Genomic DNA, 19945 nt, shown 5'->3' with positions numbered 1-19945 from the left:
CAATCCCCTGAGCACTACTGATGCAGTCCAGCCATCTCCTTGTCACTGCCCATGCACTCCTCCAATCACCCAACCAGTTCCATGTACTTATCCAATCACTCCGCCAATACCCAAGCACTTATAAATTCACCATGCACTCTCCTTGCAGTACTCTAATCATCCAGTTACTACCCATGTACTCATGCAATGACCAAGGCACCAACACATGCACTGCTACAATCCCCTGAGCACTACTGATGCAGTCCAGCCATCTCCTTGTCACTACCCAAGCTCTCCTCCAATCCCCCAGCCAGCACCATGTACTTATCCAATCACTCCGACAAAACCCAAGCAGTTATAAATTCACCATGCACTCTCCTTGCAGTACTCTAATCATCCAGTCAGTACCCATGAACATATGTAAGGACCCAGGCACTAACACATGCACTGCTACAATCCCCTGAGCACTACTGATGCAGTCCAGCCATCTCCTTATCACTACCCATGGACTCCTCCAACCACCCAGCCAGCACCATGTACTTATCCAATCACTCCGCCAAAACCCAAGCACTTATAAATTCACCATGCACTCTCCTTGCTTTACTCTAATCATCCAGTCAGCACCCATGAACTCATGCAATGACACAGGCACTAACACATGCACTGCTACAATCCCCTGAGCACTACTGATGCAGTCCACCCACCCCCTTGTCACTACCCATGCACTCCTCCAATCACCCAGCCAGTTACATGTCCTTATCTAATCACTGCGCCAAAACACAAGTAGTTATGAATTCACCATGCACTCTCCTTGCAGTACTGTTATGATCGAGTCAGTACCCATGTACTTATCAATGGCCCAGGCCCCAACACATGCACTGCTACAATCCCCTGAGCACTACTGATGCAGTCCAGCCATTTCCTTGTCACTACCCATGCACTCCTCCAATCACCCAGCCAGTTCTATGTCCTTATCCAATCACTGTGCCAAAACACAAGCACTTATAAATTCACCATGCAGTCTCCTTGCAGTACTCTAATGATTCAGTCACTTCTCATGTACTTATGGAATGACCCAGGCATTAACCATGCACTGCTACAATCCCCTGAAAACTACTGATGCAGTCCAGCCATCTCCTTGTTACTACCCATGCACTCCTCCAATCACCCAACCAGCACCATATACTTATCCAATCACTCCGCTAAAACCCAAGCATTTATAAATTCACCATGCACTCTCCTTGCAGTACTCTAATCATCCAGTCAGTACCCATGAACTCATGCAATGACACAGGCACTAACACATGCACTGCTACAATCCCCTGAGCACTACTGATGCAGTCCAGCCATCTCCTTGTCACTACCCATGCACTCCTCCAATCACCCAAGCAGTTCCATGTCCTTATCTAATCACTGCGCGAAAACACAAGCACTTATAAAGTTACCATGCACTCTCCTTGCGGTACTGTAATAATCCAGTCACTACCCATGTACTCATGCAATGATCCAGGCACTAACACATGCACTGCTACAATCCCCTGTGCACACATGCACTGCTACAAACCCCTAAGCACTACTGATGCAGTCCAGCCATCTCCTTGTCACTACCCATGCACTCCTCCAATCACCCAGGCAGTTCCATGTACTTATCCAATCACTCCCCCAAACCCAACCACTTATAAATTCACCATGCACTGTCCTTGCAGTACTCTAATCATCCAGTCACTATCCATGTACTTATGCAATGGCCCAGGCACTAACACTTGCACTGCTACAATCCCCTGAGCACTACTGATGCAGTCCAGCCATCTCCTTGTCACTACCCATGCACTCCTCCAATCACCCAGCCAGTTCCATGTACTTATCCAATCACTCCGCAAAACCCAAGCAGTTATAAAATCACCATACACTCTCCTTGCTGTACTCTAATCATCCAGTTACTACCCATGTACTCATGCAATGACCAAGGCACCAACACATGCACTGCTACAATCCCCTGATCACTACTGATGCAGTCCAGCCATCTCCTTGTCACTACCCATGCACTCCTCCAATCACCCAGCCAGCACCATGTACTTATCCAATCACTCCGACAAAACCCAAGCAGTTATAAATTCACCATGCACTCTCCTTGCAGTACTCTAATCATCCAGTCCGTACCCATGTACTCATGGAATGACCCAGGCACTAACTCATGGCAAATACAGAGGAGGTCATACAAATCACAGGGGTACCCCAAATGGATAGTGTTCCCTAGTGTATGTAGGTGTTTTCACTGTATTCTAAGTGTCTTTTAGCATAGCACTGGCTCTAAGCCTGATTACTCAGTCAGTTACTACCAGTACCCGTCAGCAAAAAGTTGGGGGCACAGGATGACTTTCTGCTCCTCTGTTGGTTCTTTCTGCACATCTCTTACTTCTTCCTGCACTTTTCTTCATCTTTCTGGACTTCTGTTGCCTCTTTCTGCATTTTTCTTGCTTCTTTCTGCGCTTTTCTTGATGATGTCACATATTACATCATTCATGACATGGTCAGTGACATCACTGATGACATCACTGATGACATCTCAAATGACATCACTGATGACATCACTGATGAGATCATCCACGTGATAATCTGATGCACCTACTCATACCCTGACATAACCTTTGATACACCCACTCTAAAATACGGACTACTGTTTTCGAAACCATAGAGACACCAATACCAGTTAGTACAAATCCATCTATACTGGCACTCACAAGCCACCACTCATCCATAGAGTTACTCACACACCTAGTCAGTCATGCAAAGAATGAATCACACTCCCATTTACTCACCTATACAGTTATATTCACACCACCTCACTTATTCAAACATATACTAACACATACTTACACTCTTATACAATAAGTAATACAACTACACACTGATCCATACAGCCACTCTCACAATCACTCACTCACATATAGTCATTTATACACTCCAAAACTCAGATATACTGCCTTTCACATATGCAGTTACTCACACATGTACCACTGAGGTAGCCATTCACTCATCAACACACCCATACACACATTAACCCACCCATACAGTGCTTCACAGATGCACTCTTGAACCCATACACCCAGTGAATCATCCACTCACACATCTATGCACAGAGTCACACCACACCATCCACACAAACACTCAGGCACCCATACATATACTCAGTCACCCAATTAATAACCCATATAGATCCTCATTTAGCTACTCACCAACCCATGCAACTGCTTACCCACCAACTGACAAACTAAACTGTGTGAATGTCTGTATCAGTCACTAACCCATGCATTCAGACACATTTAATCACTCACTTATACAGTCACACACCTACTAAATCATATATCCAGACATTTATACACTCACTCATTCTTCAATACTCCTTGGCATATATATAAATCATATTTAAACTTTATAGAAATACACAGTCAGTGGATGATGTCATCAGTGATGTCATTTGAGATGCCATCAGTGATGTCATCAGTGATGTCACTGACCATGTCATGAATGATGTAATATGTGACGTCATCAGCAGTACATTGTGGAGGCGCGAGTTATAGTTAGCTGAACTAACTATAACGGCCACATTTCTCTGGTTTTGTACGAGTGAAATGTCCAACTAACTATAAGGTCCCTGTAACCCTTGTTTTTTTCAGTGAATTTCTAAGGTTTTTTTAAATGCTAATTTCTTACTATAACGTCCCTGAAACCTATTGTTTTTTCAGTGAAAATATATATATATGTATATATGTATGTATGTATATATATATATATATATATATATATATATATATATATATATATATATATATATATAATATTGGCTTTTAACCACAACATATTTATAATAGTAAGACGATGCACTTCTGTTTTACCACAGACCGTGTTTTAACTACTGCAACATGGTTATTTTTTGTGAGCATATTTATATGTATATTTATTTGTACAGAACCTAGTGTTATTTAACTTATATTATTGTCCAGAAATCGCAATTAGGTGATCTTATATCTATTATTTATGTCATGGTTACTCTTGGTAATTAATGTGACAGCATTTGCAAAGCAATGCGCATGATCCACAGTATGTCTTTTCTGTCTATGGTGGGGTCACCGGAACATTGCACTAGGCACTAGCACTTTAAAAAGGGAAAATACGCCCATGAGCGCTGTCATGTGATCAAGATCCAGGAGGGATCGAAACGCGTCATGGCCGACAGAGAACATGAAAAATAAAATCACCTAAAGCACTGAATCGTGGTCCGTGCCTGCTTTCTTTCACCCGTAGTGACGTTTGGAACCACAAGCAGTTTTTTGAGAATTTATATATATATATATATATATATATATATATATATATATATATATATATATACAATTGGAAAAAAAAAAAACATTAACTTCCCACCCTATTCCCCTACAAAATCAACAACTTACTTCCAAAACCAACACATAGTTAACAAAAAATTAAAATATACATTAGAAATAAGAAGTTAAATTTAAGTACATAAAGAACAAACAAACAATAAATAACAATGTCTTTACAACTGTATTTATACAAACCATTTTAAATTAAACAATTGGAAACAATATTATTTTCAATAATCTTGACACAATATCTTTGTACTAACAATATTCTGTACACGATATTTGGGTATTATGATATAAAAAACTCAATATTTTGTGCGTTCACCAGGTTGAAAACAGATCATGCCTTTGGAAACTTAGTGCACTGAGCCATCCAACTGTCCCTGTCATTGGCCTGAATATGTAAACAAGCATTTGCAATACAGTAGGTCTTGTATTTTTTGCAGTTAGAGCTATTGGCGTTGTAAATGACAATGACTTTTACCTACTTGTCTTGGTTTGGAGTGTAGTGGAAGTATGAACAGAGACACAGCTGCAGCACTGCCTTGAGGGCTTTGAATGAGGAATTACTGACAGGACCAGAGTAGCAGCTACAGCACTGTTTAGAAAAGTTAGAATGAGGAATTACCAACGGGACCAGAGAAGCAGCTAGCAGCACTGTCTAGAGGAGTTAGAATGAAGAAATACTGAAAGGAGCAAAGATGCAGCTGCAGCTCAGCCTAAAGGATTCGGAATGAGGAATTACTGATGAGACCAGAGAAGCACCTAGCAGCATAGGATGAGGAATTGCTGACAGGACCAGAGAAGCAGCTAGCAATACTGCCTAGAGGACTAAGAATGAGGAATTACCAATGGGACCAGAGCAGCAGCTAGCAGCACTGCCTAGAGGACTAAGAGTGAGAAATTACCACTGGGAACAGAGACACAGCTGCAGCACTAACTAGAGGACTTCAAATGTGGGAATTTCCAGCAGGACCAGAGAAACACCTAGCAGCACTGTCTGGAAGACTTAGAATCAGGAATTACCGACGGGACCAGAGAAGCATCTAGCCGCACTGTCTGGAAGACTTAGATTGAGGAATTACAGATGGGACCTAGCAGCTAGCCGCACTGTCTAGGGGACTTAGAATGAGGAATTACCGACAGGACCTAGCAGCTAGCCGCACTGTCTAGAGGACTTAGAATGAGGAATTACCACTGGGACCAGAGGCCTTTAATCAGTGCTGTGTCACTGTACATAACCTTTCCCCTTCCCTCTACTTAGCTTGTGAAACATCAGGACAACACATTTGAAAAGCTCAATGGAGCACATTTTGGAACAAGAGACCCAGTTAAAATTGCACAATTTCTATGCAAATAATGTATCACAATGTGTAAGATGGAGATTGTTTAAAAGCCCCTTCCAATACTTTGTTCTAATTTATATATTACATTAAGCTAGGAGCATTTTTTTTCAACTTGCTAAAGCAAACAATATGATCTGTTACCTGAGGGCACCCAGTCTGAGGTTCCACACACATGCAAATGGTTACATGCAGGGGACTGCCAGGGCCGTCCGAACCCCACCCACTCATTATTTATCCAGCATCGCGGCGGAATTTCCTCCGTGGTCAGGGGGTTAAGGGACATGAAAGGACTGAAGCAGTGTTGTGGGAGGGCAGAGGCGGAGGCACAAGAGATTAAGGGACATGAAGCGAGGGAGTGAAGTTTAATTGCTCAAGTAAACAGAACAGTTAACGAGCACTGAGGCAGGACAGCTAAAAAATGATTTCTCTCTAAGTATAAATAACCTGAACAGTAAGAACACATGTAAGAGGGGCAGTCTACATTGCAGGATACAAAATTCCAAAAGGAGGGACAACTAAGTGTATTCACCAATGAAAAGCCAGTATTTTTAAAAAACAGCAAGAGGAACTAATGAAAAAGATGGGTGTTTTTTCCAGCCCATTTCCTAGATACAGCATGTCTCAAAGAGACAGCGCTGCCTACGTGAGACCTACAAAGTTACAACTTGAACCTTGGCATGTCTATGTAGCAGAGAGGGTAAAAAGATCATACGGTGTGATATAGTTCTCATTGGGGGAAGTAATTGAAGACTATCAAAGGGATGTGTAACTGGCACACAGTATTTAGGGATTGGGAGAGAGTGCAGACTCTGCACTCGATGTCATTACGCTTTGCGCTGTTGCTCTTCCAGGACCAGGTGACTTGTTCTGCCTTTTCCGCCCACAGGTTCCGCTGCTCGCGCTGCGGCCACGCCTGGGCATCAGCACATGTACCGATATTCTTCCAAATGAAACTGGAAAAGAAGAGAAGACGAGGGACTGTGAAAATGAATATCCTCAGGCAGAAGTGTAATAGCTGCCAAGCAGGAGTTTATGAAGAACCAGAGTTTACTGAGGAGAACATCAACATCATCTTAAACAACCTGCTGATCTCCATCCGGGAGTCATGCTACGGCGAGTATGTAAATGACGAGCCGCAACCCACCTTTATGTATGGAAACCTCCATGGGCCACACCAGCCTGAGAACTGTGAGGCCTGCCAGCTAGGGATCTGTCCCTGGACTCCAAGTGGCAAGAGGTCTTCTAGGAAGACATCTCCTGCCAAGGCAAATTCTGTGCACTACACTCTAGAGTCAAATCAGCCCGTTCACATCACCATCCCAGAGCCTTGCACTGACCAATCCGAAGACCAGCCAGTTTGTGACTCTTGTTTGTGGAAGTGCTGTGGCTTTTGCTGTCTGCTTCTTGCTTTACTGTTACTCATAATATTCATTTTGTACACAGTAAAGTAGAAAACATGGGTCTAATTTACTAAGACCTTCCTTGGTTAACAACAGTCTTACGTAAATTAGGCTGAAGTACTCCTGGCTTCATATTTTCTGGATTAATGACGTTTTACGTCTGTCTTAAACTGCAGAGAGTCGTCTCAGGTCTGTCTTAAGCTCGGAGACAACTTCTTTTTATTTATTGATAGAACTGGTTTGCATGATTTTTCTTGGGTTAATGGATGGGTGGCATACTAAGGCATTGTCACACAGATGAGCTACAGTAAAATTGAACTCCTGATAATTCTCAGGCTCTGCAAAGACTCCAAGGCACTGCAAAAAAGAGAATTAAGCCATTAGGATAGGGCTAAGTATTTCAGGGTGTTGTAAATGTGTTTGACACTCATTTTCAGCCTTGTAAATGAGATGGTCCTTTGCCTGGTGCACCATGGGTATTTTTGACCATGTGTAATGGCATCATCATTTTCAGAGCATCATTAGTGGAATATCCACTCTTCGATGGCGACTGAATGCATTGCCGCTGGCTGGCACCGATAATTGCATTCGGAATTTTTGCTGTAGATTGACACATTGGGGCATTTGGGACATTGCCTTGTCTTGGTGGCGATGGTCTTTCTAGCTCATTTTCAGGCAGCTGTGGCGTCCTAGTCGATGGTACAGATTGCTGTGAGCAATCTTGTGATATCCCAGGTGGATCATTTTCTCAAAGAAAATTTTGTGTGTCGTGAAAATCCACTCTCTTGTATCTAATTTAGATTTGCTTTTTTTTAAATTGTCCTATTGTTTGCAAAATAGATTTGGATACATTAGATTGCAAAACCAAGAATGAGAGATGCTCTTGAAACATATTAAGTAAAGTCTTCACATGCAATTTTATAATGGTATTAAATTGTCATGTTGTTATGATCAATGAACAAGAAGCCTGTGCTTTAAAGTTTCATCGCTTGCCATATATTGATGACATTTAAAAAAAAAAAAAAACACCTATCAGAATGTTCTAAGAGCTGCTTTAGTACTGCCTCTAACACCAGTTTCATTTTAAACAATATGTGTGACAAAAAAGTATTTTAAAATTACAATACAGAGAAACAATTTAATAGGAAAAATAACGGAACACCACCACTGCAAAGAACATCTATCAAAAAGATCCAGCTTTGAAGAGCGAACTTTAAAACTACTTAAAACATAAACCGCTCCAAAGACAAATGTGAAATTGGTGGCATATCAGCAACAACCGGCGATAATTATCGCTAAGCGCACTTAGCGCTAGGATAATTATCGCAGGCTAACGTGGATTTTTATCACTAAGATAGGGTGCTATTAGCAACGCTTATCTCAAAAGCGATAAAAATCCTAGCTCTAACTGCAAAACGTGAGATTATCGCTGGAAACCCAGCGATAATCCCACGAAGTTTGGCGATAGCTTGCTGATAGGGCCTCACATACTTAGCCATGATATCCACCTTCCATAGGATATCATATCTAAGTCAGTTTCAAAGCAGGCGTAAGGAAAGTAGCAATAACAGAGGTTATCGCTACTTTTCCTGTCGCTATGCTGCTTTGCGCGAGGCTTGATAATAGGATAAATGTCGCTTAGCGACATTTCTCCTGTTATCCTGGGGAGGAACGCCCACTTTGCATTTCATTAGAGATGCAAAGATGGACGTTAGGAATTCAGGTGCTAAGGCAAGGTTTCACACGATAGCGTGACCTTGCTAATATAGCGATAAAATTATCGCCGCTGTTCGGCCAAAAACGGCAGGAAAAGCGGCGATAATTTTATATCGCCGCCTTGTAGATATACCCCTTAGTTGGTTAAATAGCGCATGATTGAAAAAACCAGCAATCTCTCCAATTACTTTACTATTTGCAGACCATTGGAGACTACTTTTCCCCACCAAATACCTGACAACTGACAGAAGTTTACGTCTGACTCAGGTTTACAAATAGTGCACAAATGTCACACATTTTTGCCCACACACATTTTGCCTGGTAATACTTGGAGACATAAAAGTTGACAAAAACTAAAATATTCACAGATTGGAAGCTCTGAAGGGGGAAGTGTGAGGTGTTAGCGTGCTAACTCTCAGCCGAAAGTGGCAAACAGAGGACAGGAGGTGGTACGGCAACTGGTAGATACCGTACGCAGTGGTTTTGGTAATTATCGGGTGCGATATTACTGCCCCTCATTGCAGTGCTTAATTGGTAAAGAAATAAGGGCTGGGTCACTCATCAAGAGCTAGCTGCAGCTTGCACCACCCATTGCGTCTGTTAGGGCTGCCAATGACAGTACCTACAGAACCTCTAATCAACACACTCCTACGAGTGTGCCAATTCACACTATTCAAGCCCCCTAAGGTATAAGAATGGCTTGGGCATCAGGTATCAGTCATTTGTAATGCATAGTGAATTAATAAGCAACTGTTGTTGTGCAAATCTCTAAATTAGACGGACAGCGCCACCATGTGGCAGACTTTCATAAGTGCTTGTGTTGGCAATTAATTGCCTGTGCTGAGCACCGGAAACCACCGGCTCAAATTAAAAACTGCCCTCACAACAGGCCACTTGCTTTGAAACCATAAGTGATTAGAACAGTAGATGTCTGCCACTGTTTACAAATGGGTGGGAATCTGCATAGTGCAGTGGTAAAACCAACTTTCCTACTGAAGAAGCCGATTACGATTCAGGTGGAGTGATGTCCAAGAGGGGAAAGTGGACTATCTCATTCTGAGTCACAGGGTCTAAACTCACCTTCAGTGTCTCCCTTGGTGTTACCATTCACAGATTTGTTCTGCTACAAGTAATTTCTAATTAGCATGGTGGAGGGGAGGAATTACCGGCTGGAATCAGAGGTTCTGTCCTCCTATTCTGAGCTGCCTGATCTGTATTGCTTGTGATCAGCCTCAACATGTTTCTGCCCTCCCTCCCCACAAACCCTGGAGTTCATAATCTGGATTCAGTTGAATCCCACACAGGGAGTAGCGGTGTAAACAAAGCACCTTATGTTTGAGGAGCTCCTTCCGCAATAATGTCCTCAGTTGAAGGAGTCACTGGCGAGGGCTGCACAGAGGGGTTTGGCAGAAAAATGCCAGAGGGGTTCAGCTAGACACAGGCAGCAAACTTAGCACATTTGTGGCTTTAATGTCTCATTCACGAAGCTTCATCCGCAAAATATGGTGAAGCCCTACAAGAAATGTAGGGGCAGATTTACAAAGGTGTCCTGCAACGCAGCGCAGCAAGCAAAGTGCTGGAGAATTCTTCCACAAGCGAGTGTCTGGAGCTTTTCCCCACCATTTCTGCTTTTTGTGGGACTTTTCACTGCTCTGTTCTAAACCTCACCAGCTAGTGAAGTCTAAAAGAGTACCATGACAAATTCCATCTTTGCAAATTGTGCGCGTGAGCACACAACAAACACACGCACACACATACACAACACACACACCACACACACAACACACACACCACACAACACACACACAACACACACCACACACACAACACACACACCACACAACACACACACAACACACACACACACCCACACACACACACACAACACACACACCACAAACACACACACAACACACACCACACAACACACACACAAACCACACACACACAACACACACGCTCACGCTCACCCACACACACACAACACACATGTCAAAGCACTGCTCAGAAAACCACGGCTGGTGCGCTTAGAGGTCGGCACACCTAATGCCATGGCAGCGTAGACTTGAGTCGACCTAGTGGCTCTGCCTTCCATTACCAGACACTCCCCGTCCCTTTATCTCACTTCTGCAGGTACCTGCTTTCTCCCTTTGCGACAGTTTTCTTGTCTTTCCCTTCCTGCTTCTTTCCCCGTGGTGGGTTATTCTGGTGCTCGTGGTCAATGTTTGATGAGGAAAAATAAGGACCAGTCCTCAAAAATGAGTGCCAGTGGGCCCCACAGGCAACCACCGGCTGAAATTAAGCACTACACACACAAGCACAGTCATTTTCAGGCAGCCATACACACGCTTGTAAAACAACCCTATGGGCACACAGCTGCAAACATTCACCGCCTGCACACATACCCAAACACACAACTGCACACAAGTGTCTACCCATATGAGCACAGTGCACATGACCATGGAAGTCGACACGCAAGCACATGTGGACACAAACACACACACACACACACTCAAGACATGCAAACACAATGGAACATAGTCCATTTATCTATTATGCTATGAAACTGAACGTGCACAATGGAAAATTTATTTTACCTTTATATATGATGTTTTTTAGTTGGTAAAAGTCTTATATAACTGTGATTTCCAAGTTACTGATACCTTTTGCTTTCGTTGCGCATGTACTTTATTTCTAAGTTTGGAAATCTGTTAGTGAAAATATATCATTGATTTCTGCTGGAAATCATGTATTTCTCTGGCTGGAAATCTGCATAATCTGTTAAACGACATTGTGTAAATATATGTTCTCACGTATAGATTTTATTTCTCTGTCTGGAATTTTTTTTTGCAAATCTGTCAAACCTTATTTACACCACTGTAAATATATTTGAGCATAAAAAAAGTCTACATGCTATCCATATTACTTTAATAAAGTTTCAGACACCTTTGTGTTGATGAAAATATGAGATGCCTCGTGTTGTGATGTGGCGTGGACTGCCTGTGAATGAAGAGAAGAGATGTGTGGCAGTGAGAGGCTGGTTCTTTAGGGGTGAATCAAGGGACCCCGGCAGTGGTGGTTTTAATTACACCAAGAGGTGCAACAACAAGGTGGGGTCCCACAGGGCGCGCGCTCGAACCTCTCCAAGGGGATGGACTTTATTCAGACCTTTGGCCGTCTCATGTGTGTGCAGAAATCTGGATTCCAAATCAGACATTTTTAAACATATATTTATTGTCATTTGTAATACACAATATGCTCGAGTCGTGACATATCAGTCTGTATGTATCATTCGAAGAACATGGCTTATCGAGGAGAGCCAGCAGATATACAATCAAAAGGTCACAGAAATGCAGTCACCTGAGATAACCTTGTGTCAAAGTGATGCACAACTTCAGGGCATTTGCACAAGAAACTAGAAGAGTGCGGTGTTTCGCCAAAATTGGTAACGCTGCGCTCCGACAGTTTCAAAACACAGTGATGCTGCGCCATATTCACAAGAATGCGGAGCACACCTGAGTTACTCTTAGTTTAGACCCCCAGAGCATCGGTAAAAGTGGCGTTCTGGTGACGGTAACTCCTTGTAAATATGCCCCTTCATGATCTAGCACAGAGCGATATTCAGAACAATCCCCTGTTCTCCCCAATTCATGTGTCGTCCAATTTGTGACATAAAACACAGAGGGCCATATTTACAAGGAAGTAACGCAGTGCGGTGCCGTAAGCCATTTGGCTGCACCACGCAGTATTACTTCCGAAGCAAAGGGATGCGTCATGTTTACAACAATATGACGGATCTCTGTGCTCTCCCCTGCACTGGCGCACTATTGACTGCCATGCGCTAACACAGGCACCATTGCACCATGGTGCATGGGTGCCTGCATTGCAGGGATGATCACAATCACAAGAGGTGTTTTCCTCTTTCTATGGATGCTGCACGTGGTTCTGACCGCGTTGTAATGGCTGTGTACTGGGCACGCCCCTTTATGCGCCTGCCCTTCCCGTCATTGGTTTCCCTTAGGCAATGACCTACTATTAAAGGCTGGTGACCTTCATCTGTGTTTGAGTGGTTCTCAAGCAGGCACCGTCGTTTTGGAATAATATATATATATATATATATATATATATATATATATATATATATATATATATATATATTCACTTAAAAAACCATAGGTTTCACACATGTTATAGTTAGCTGTACATTTCACTCGTAAAAAACCAATGAAATTCCACGTTATAGTTAGATCAGGTAACTATAACTTGCGCGCCCACAATAAACTGCTGATGACGTCACATAGTACATCACTCATGACATGGTCAGTGACATCACTCATGACATCAATGATGACATCTGAAATTACACATTGTGGATTGCGGTCGCGCAAGTTATAGTTACCTGATCTAACTATAACGTGGAATTTCATTGGTTTTTTATGAGTGAAATGTACAGCTAACTATAACATGTGTGAAACCTATGGTTTTTTAAGTGAATTTGCAAGGTTTTGTAAATGATAATTCCTAACTATAACGTGTGTGAAACCTATGGTTTTTTCAGTGAATTTGTACGTTTTTTTAAATGCTAAGTTATGTATTTATTTAGTATTTTTTTTTCTGGTTTTTCACTATGCGCACACCCTGCGCGCACGGTGCGCTTCGCGCACCGTGCACGCGCTGTGGGCGCTCGGTGCACTTCGCGCACCGAGCGCCCACGTTGCGCAGTCCATGCCGTGCGCGCCTCGCCTTTTTTTACGCAGTAACATTTGTTTTTTTCTCCCTTGTGGGTCCTTTAATTTATTTAATAAATGTGATTGTTACTTCTTTATTTTTATTTTGTAATTTTTTTTGCCGTGCGCGTACGGTAAGCTTACCGTACGCGTACCCCGCGATTTTTTTTTAAAATTATTAAATTTATTTTTCGTACTGTTGGGTCCTTCTTGGACCCCCTGACAAACACTAGGGGGTCTGCAACTCTCTTCGTTGCCCCCGTTTCACGTTCCCCACCTTTGTTTCTCAGTGCGAGAGACAGAAAATGGCGGCCGACACTTCCTGATTTCGACCGATTCGAATGTTTACAGTCATGTAACCACCAATCAGAATTGAGCTCGCGCACGGCACCGTACGCGTACGGTAAGCTTACGGTAAGCACACGGAGCGCGCTTACAGATATATATATTGATTTAAATGCTATTTTCTCAGGACCTACTGAACAGATTTACACCAGACCTACAAAAGGCACATCCTTGACCTGAGGACTACCTCTCTGCCAAATTTGCATACATTAAGCAGGCATAGGCACTCGCGGGGATTGCTGAAATACTCTTTAATTCAATAGCAGAAGTGTTTCAGCAGTAGCTTTCATCAGTGCTTTAAAAAGTGTATCAATTCCAAATGCACGGCGTATGATTTAAACAGAATAGTCTGTGCCGTGCCAACATTGAAACAAGACTTTCTAAAGTGGAAGAAGAAATCAAAATAAAAAAACAAAGAAAATTTAGTCGCAATGAGATCGATTATCAAAAGGGACAAATCCTTACTTTTGGGAAAAATTTTGATCATCTCAGGTCTGTGACAGAAGAGGCATGAGTGGAAGAGCAACCATCCACATCATCTGGTGCAACTAGGCAGAGAAGCATCCATGCCGAGTATCACAGTGGGCGAAAGTGCTAAATCAAGCAATAACCATCAGACAGACACTGTTGCTCTAGTCCAAAATGAAGCTTTGGCAGTAAAAGCCAATTTTTTAAAGGAATTCAACCTCATGGCCCATGGAAGAGCCAACAACCCGAGCAACAGAGGTACACCGGCCAAAAGAGGTCATGGACGAGGAGGCAGAGGAGGCAAGCAGGAGCCAAAAAACCAAGAAGCAAGCCCCGTAACAATCGGAAAGAAATCGGCCAAATGATGGATACCAAAACTGTGGTAAATTTATCTAATTTGACTTTAACTAAAAATCAAATGAATGTTTTATCCCTAGGACTCTCGTTCTGACCAACAGCAAATTTTAATTACACTGATTGTCGTGTTGATTTGTTCCACTTTGTACGAAAAATGAAGATTAGGAAATGGTATGCTACCATGCCTATGAAAAAGCAGGAACAACGTAAAGAAACATGCAATATTCTTGATGCCAATGATTTAGATTTACTGTATATAATGCATGAATTAGGGGATGAATTAGATATTAATGTTGATAATGCCATTTTAAATGTGGTTAACGATGATATCAATATTGGTATTAGTGCCCCCAGTGGATTTCGACTTCAATCAATCTTTTTGCCACAGATAATGAATGAGGCAATTAACATATTTGAACAAGGGATGATCAAAGAACTCAAACAAATTAATTCTCAAAGAGTCTATGGTACTAAAGATTTGAAAAAAGTTCAAATTGAGGCTATAAGAGAATTAGAAAGTAACACCAGTAATATCATAAACAAAATCTGAGAAGGTAGGGAACGTTGTGGTATGGCCTAGAGCAATGTATCTCAGTGAGGGCATGAAACAACTTAATGATGCTGAACGATATTAGAAATCATCAAAAGAGTGTCATGCCTAAAGCAACAAGGCATAAGAGAGCCAGCTGAGTGAGTGGAAAGATAAGAGAATCTTGGAAATAGAAGCGTTGAAATTTTTATTATGGAAATTTCCTAAGATACCAGCTCTATATCTACTGCCTAAATTGCATAAGGACGCTGCTACCCCTTCTGGAAGACCAATAGTCTCCTCAAGAGGTAGTATGCTGGAAAACACGTCAAAATATGTGGATCATTTTCTCCAGCCACTGGTACAAACACTCCCATTCTACGTACGTGACACTGGTGATTTTTTTTAATGCATCAAAGACATAGAATGGAAGAAAGAATACCTCCTACTGAGTCTTGATGTTAGTAGCCACTACACATACATTCCCCATAATTTGTGTATTAGTGCATGTCAACATTTTTTGAAAACCAGATCGATCTTGTGTATGCTACATACCAAGATGATCATAGAAATGATCACAGTCTGTTTAGACAGTAATTTCTTCATATTTGATGGAGTAATATACAGGCAAACCGAGGGAACGGCGATGGGTTCATGCTTCGCACCCAGCTTTGCGGTTTGTACCTCGGATGGTGGGAGGAGCAATTAGTCCATTTAGTCCATACCATAGGACTGTTCCAATTCCATGTCCTCCTCTGGGCGCGCTACATAGACAAAATTTTCTGTATTTGGAATGGTACACGAGAGGAAGCTCTTGATTTTGTTACCATTCTGAACTAAAACACCCTCAATCTCTCGTTCACTAGTCACATTGAAAGTAAGACGGTTGAGTTCCTAGATCTCCAACTCACTGCCCATGATGACCGACTAATGAGTCGGTTGTAAAGGAAATCCACAGCAGGGAACTGCCTATTGAGAGCCAATAGTTACCATCCAGGAGCCCTCATTGAAAGTATCCCCTATGGCGAGCTAATGCAAGCAAGGCATAACTGCAGCACTGAAGAGGGATCTAATAATGAGATAACCATCATGCAGCAGAGGTTCAGTGACAGAGGATACAGCAATAATGCAGTTGATAAAGCTTGGAGGTTGGACAGGGATAATTTACTCTGTCTGAAGCCAAAGGAAACACCAAAACAGAAAATCAGATTCATAAGTACTTATAATAATCAATCATGGAATCTGAAAAAAAGCTTGAGGAAATATTGGAATGTGTTACACACAGATCCAGAATTTACAACTGCAATTGGGAAAAACCCACAAATAACATTTAGAAAGGCAAAATCCCTACAAGACTCACTGTGCTAATCCTTGATTCAGCCTGAAACACCAAGGAACACTATGAAAGGTTTTTATACTTGCAACCAGTGTAAGGCTTGTAAATTCAGCAATAATTGTAAAAAAGTCCAACTTTCATCCCAGAAGAAACCATTTGTAATCAACAAATATCTCACCTGCAACTCTGACTATGTGGTATATGCTCTCCTTTGTCCATGTAAACTTGCCTACATAGGCAGTCCAATCCATAGGACCAGGAAGCTCATTTTGGAACGCATGCGTGCCATTCGTAATAATGACCAGCAGTATTCGATGGCACGCCATTTCAAAATGCACCACGCTCAAAACTGCAATTTGTGGTACTGGATACCATATCCAAATGAGAAAGAGGGGGAGACCGTACCACTGAGCTGAGAAGACTCGAGTCCAAAATGATAATCAAGCATAATACTCTGTACCCTAATAGTTTAAATTTGGACAAAGAAATGGCGGTACATTTAGGTTAATAATGTTTTCCGCTTAATAACTGTGCACCTTTTTCTTCTGTACAGGCTTATGCCTTTTTAATTTGTGTGTTGTGACATTGGTTTTTAACCAAAATACTTAGTTTTTTTGTTTTAGACAGAGAAGTCTGAAAAAGCAGAGAAGCGGTCAGATCTTAGAGGGCCAGCTTATGTCCACATAGAAAATTGATCGTTATGTCCTATATTGGTTTTGGTCTGGAAGAGCCCACGGTGGCAAGAGCAAACTTAGTATTCCTAAGGAACTAACTGCATAATCCAGTGATTATCACACGTTACTTTACTTCCCCAGGAAGCCTGCTTGCAATCAGTGACTGGAGCCACGCAACCACACGAGATATAGTTACATTGGGGGACGTACGTGAAGGAACCCGTAATTGCTATACCAGGTCTCTGCTCGGAGCAGACGGCGGCCAGGAGCCTGCCATCAGCATTTGCGGACCTGCGAAGGCGCACTGCAGAATAGCGCTCGAGGACCACCTGGCGTCACCACCGTAGCAACAGTCCCATGAGAAGACTTGACCGGTTCTTTGGGGGACATAGACGAGGTGGCCGGAGGAATGACTGTGAGGTAATGGAGGTGGGCACCTGCGTTGGCCGTCACATTTGACATATACCAACGAGAAGAGGCGGAGGTAAGTAGCTGGGAAAATCTGCTGCGACCAAACACCGGTGGACACTAGCAGGACCTGCGGACTACTGGGCAGTGTTTATTTTGACGAGACCACTCGCTCGCACCACCAGCGGTGGAGGAGGTTGCCTGAGACGAAGACGGCGTCTTGTCTACGAATTACAGGAGTGCGACGGGTCAGTGGCCGCCCAGCGGAATTGGTATTGTTCAGACGCACTACTCACAGAGGACACTGAGCTCAGATGCCACACCAGCACGTAGCATCTTCAAGATGGGAAGAACACAAAAGAAGTGGGGGTTCACTGTCCTTAGTGTAGACACCCCGGGACCTCACTCCGACCAGGAAGATGAATCGCCCGATACAAGTGGAGACCTGACCTCCCAGAAACCTACATTGGCTGACATCATGCAGGCCATAACAGCCTCTAGAAAGGCGCTGGAAGGGAAAATAGATGCTATTGGCTTGGACCTCAGTCTACTAAAAGATGATCATCGCAAGCTCCAAGACAGAGAGTCCAGCAATGAAAAGGAAATGAGCGGCCTGCTGGAATTGGTCCACGAGATGCGCCGATCTCTTGCTATCCTAGAAACTAAGGTGAAAACCGTGGAAATGTGTGCCGAGGACAGTGAAGGGAGATCGCGACGGAATAATATCCGCGTCATCGTGATACCAGAAAAAAGAGAAGGGACAAACATGGTCCACTATTTGGAGGACTGGCTCTGCGCTGAGGTGGCTCCAACAGGTCTGTCCCCCTTCTACGCCCTGGAGCGGGCTCACAGAGTCCCAGCTAAGCCACCAAGTCCAGGGGCTCCCCCCCCGACCTTTTGTAGCTAGACTTTCACACTTTCGGGATAGAGACCACATTTTGCAAAGTGACCGCCAAAAACAAGATCTACGCATCGCCAATAGTAATGTTATGATTTTCCCAGATTTCACGAGAGAAGTTCAGCGAAGCAGAGCATCCTTCACTGGTGTCAAGGCTAAACTGCGCAAATTGAACCTGTCCTCGGAGAGGGATAAATCGGGGGCCCTCCCGGCTTGGTTGGTGAACCCGTCTAGACGGGGGTCAGTTATACTAGAGATTAGGGACCAGACAGGGGTTGCTAGGTATGACCAACAGGGGATCAACAACCTGTTTTTGGAATATTATACTGAGCTCTATCGGAGTCAGTTGTCACCAACGGATGATGAACTACAGGAGTTTACGCGGGAAGTCGACCTACCTTCACTGGATGAAGATACGGCAACCTTGCTGGGCCGAGAGATCGAGGTAAGGGAGGTGTGTGGAGCTATCAAAAGTATGGCCCGCAACAAAACCCCAGGCACTGATGGCCTCCCGATAAAAATTTATCACACCTACATCGAACTCCTAGCTCTCAAACTCGCACAATTATATAATGATGCCAAGAGACTTGGCAAACTACCTGTCTCCACTAGGGAAGCGATTATCATTCCTTTGCTAAAGCCGGGCAAGCAGGCATGGGATAAAACTGCATATCGCCCTTTATCCCTGCTCAATCTCGATCATAAAATACTAAGTGAAATTCTAGCCTCTCGTTTGCTCCCTTACATGACCACCCTAATTCACAATAGCCAATCCGGGTTCATCCCCACTAGAAACACAGTGCTCAATATCAGAAGGCTCCTGCGCATCTTGGAAGCAGATACTTACCACGTGGATACTGCTACGATCTTTGCAGTGGATATAGAAAAAGCCTTCGACAGTCTGGAGTGGGCTGTCCTATTCCATGTGATGTGGAAAATGGGGCTCGGTTCTGGCTTCGTGAGTTGGATGGCTCTCTTATACGCTTACTCCACAGCCAGAATTAAAACTGGGGTACTAATCTCGGAAGCATGCAGAGTGGGGCGGTGTACGCGGCAGGGATGTCCCCTCTCCCCTCTGTTATTTGCTTTGGCGATGGAGCCCTAAGCAGTGCATGCCAGATCGGGGTGGGTGCATCAAGGGCTTGACGTACATGGACAGGTCCATCATATTGCACTATATGCTGACGATCTTTTTCTTGCTGACTCGGGGGCGGCATTACTGGGGGCAAAAACTGTGCTCCACACTCTCAGCAGTGTAGCGGGATTAAAGGTGAACTTGTCGAAATCTTGTCTATTTCCAGCACGTAGTGATAGAATGGGTCCACAGCACACGGAGGGCGTGAACTGGGAAGACAGATGCCTACCCTACCGGGGCAC

The 19945-nt window shown here is 43.3% G+C and overlaps 1 protein-coding gene across 2 annotated transcripts in view; it reads left to right on the top strand.

The window, feature by feature from the left end:
* Positions 1-11791, top strand: part of LOC146788680 (receptor-transporting protein 3-like) — a 29903-nt gene extending 18112 nt beyond the window's left edge. Inside the window, exons 2-3 of one of the 2 annotated variants that reach the window (XR_014970897.1) lie at positions 6597-8878; positions 8924-11791. Coding sequence is in view for 1 of the 2 variants with exons in the window: in XM_085635910.1 (XP_085492036.1) it covers positions 6597-7161 (565 nt within the window). In the remaining variant the exon portion in view is untranslated. Of the gene's footprint in view, positions 1-6596 lie in introns of both variants that reach the window. The other variant, XM_085635910.1, reaches the window with a different exon arrangement.
* Positions 11792-19945: the final 8154 nt, after the last annotated feature.

Source organism: Triturus cristatus, chromosome 11 (genome assembly GCF_964204655.1).
Source record: "Triturus cristatus chromosome 11, aTriCri1.1, whole genome shotgun sequence".
Lineage (NCBI taxonomy): Eukaryota > Metazoa > Chordata > Amphibia > Caudata > Salamandridae > Triturus > Triturus cristatus.
The sequence above is the reverse complement of the archived record's forward strand: the minus strand, read 5'-3'. Positions and strand labels throughout refer to the sequence as shown.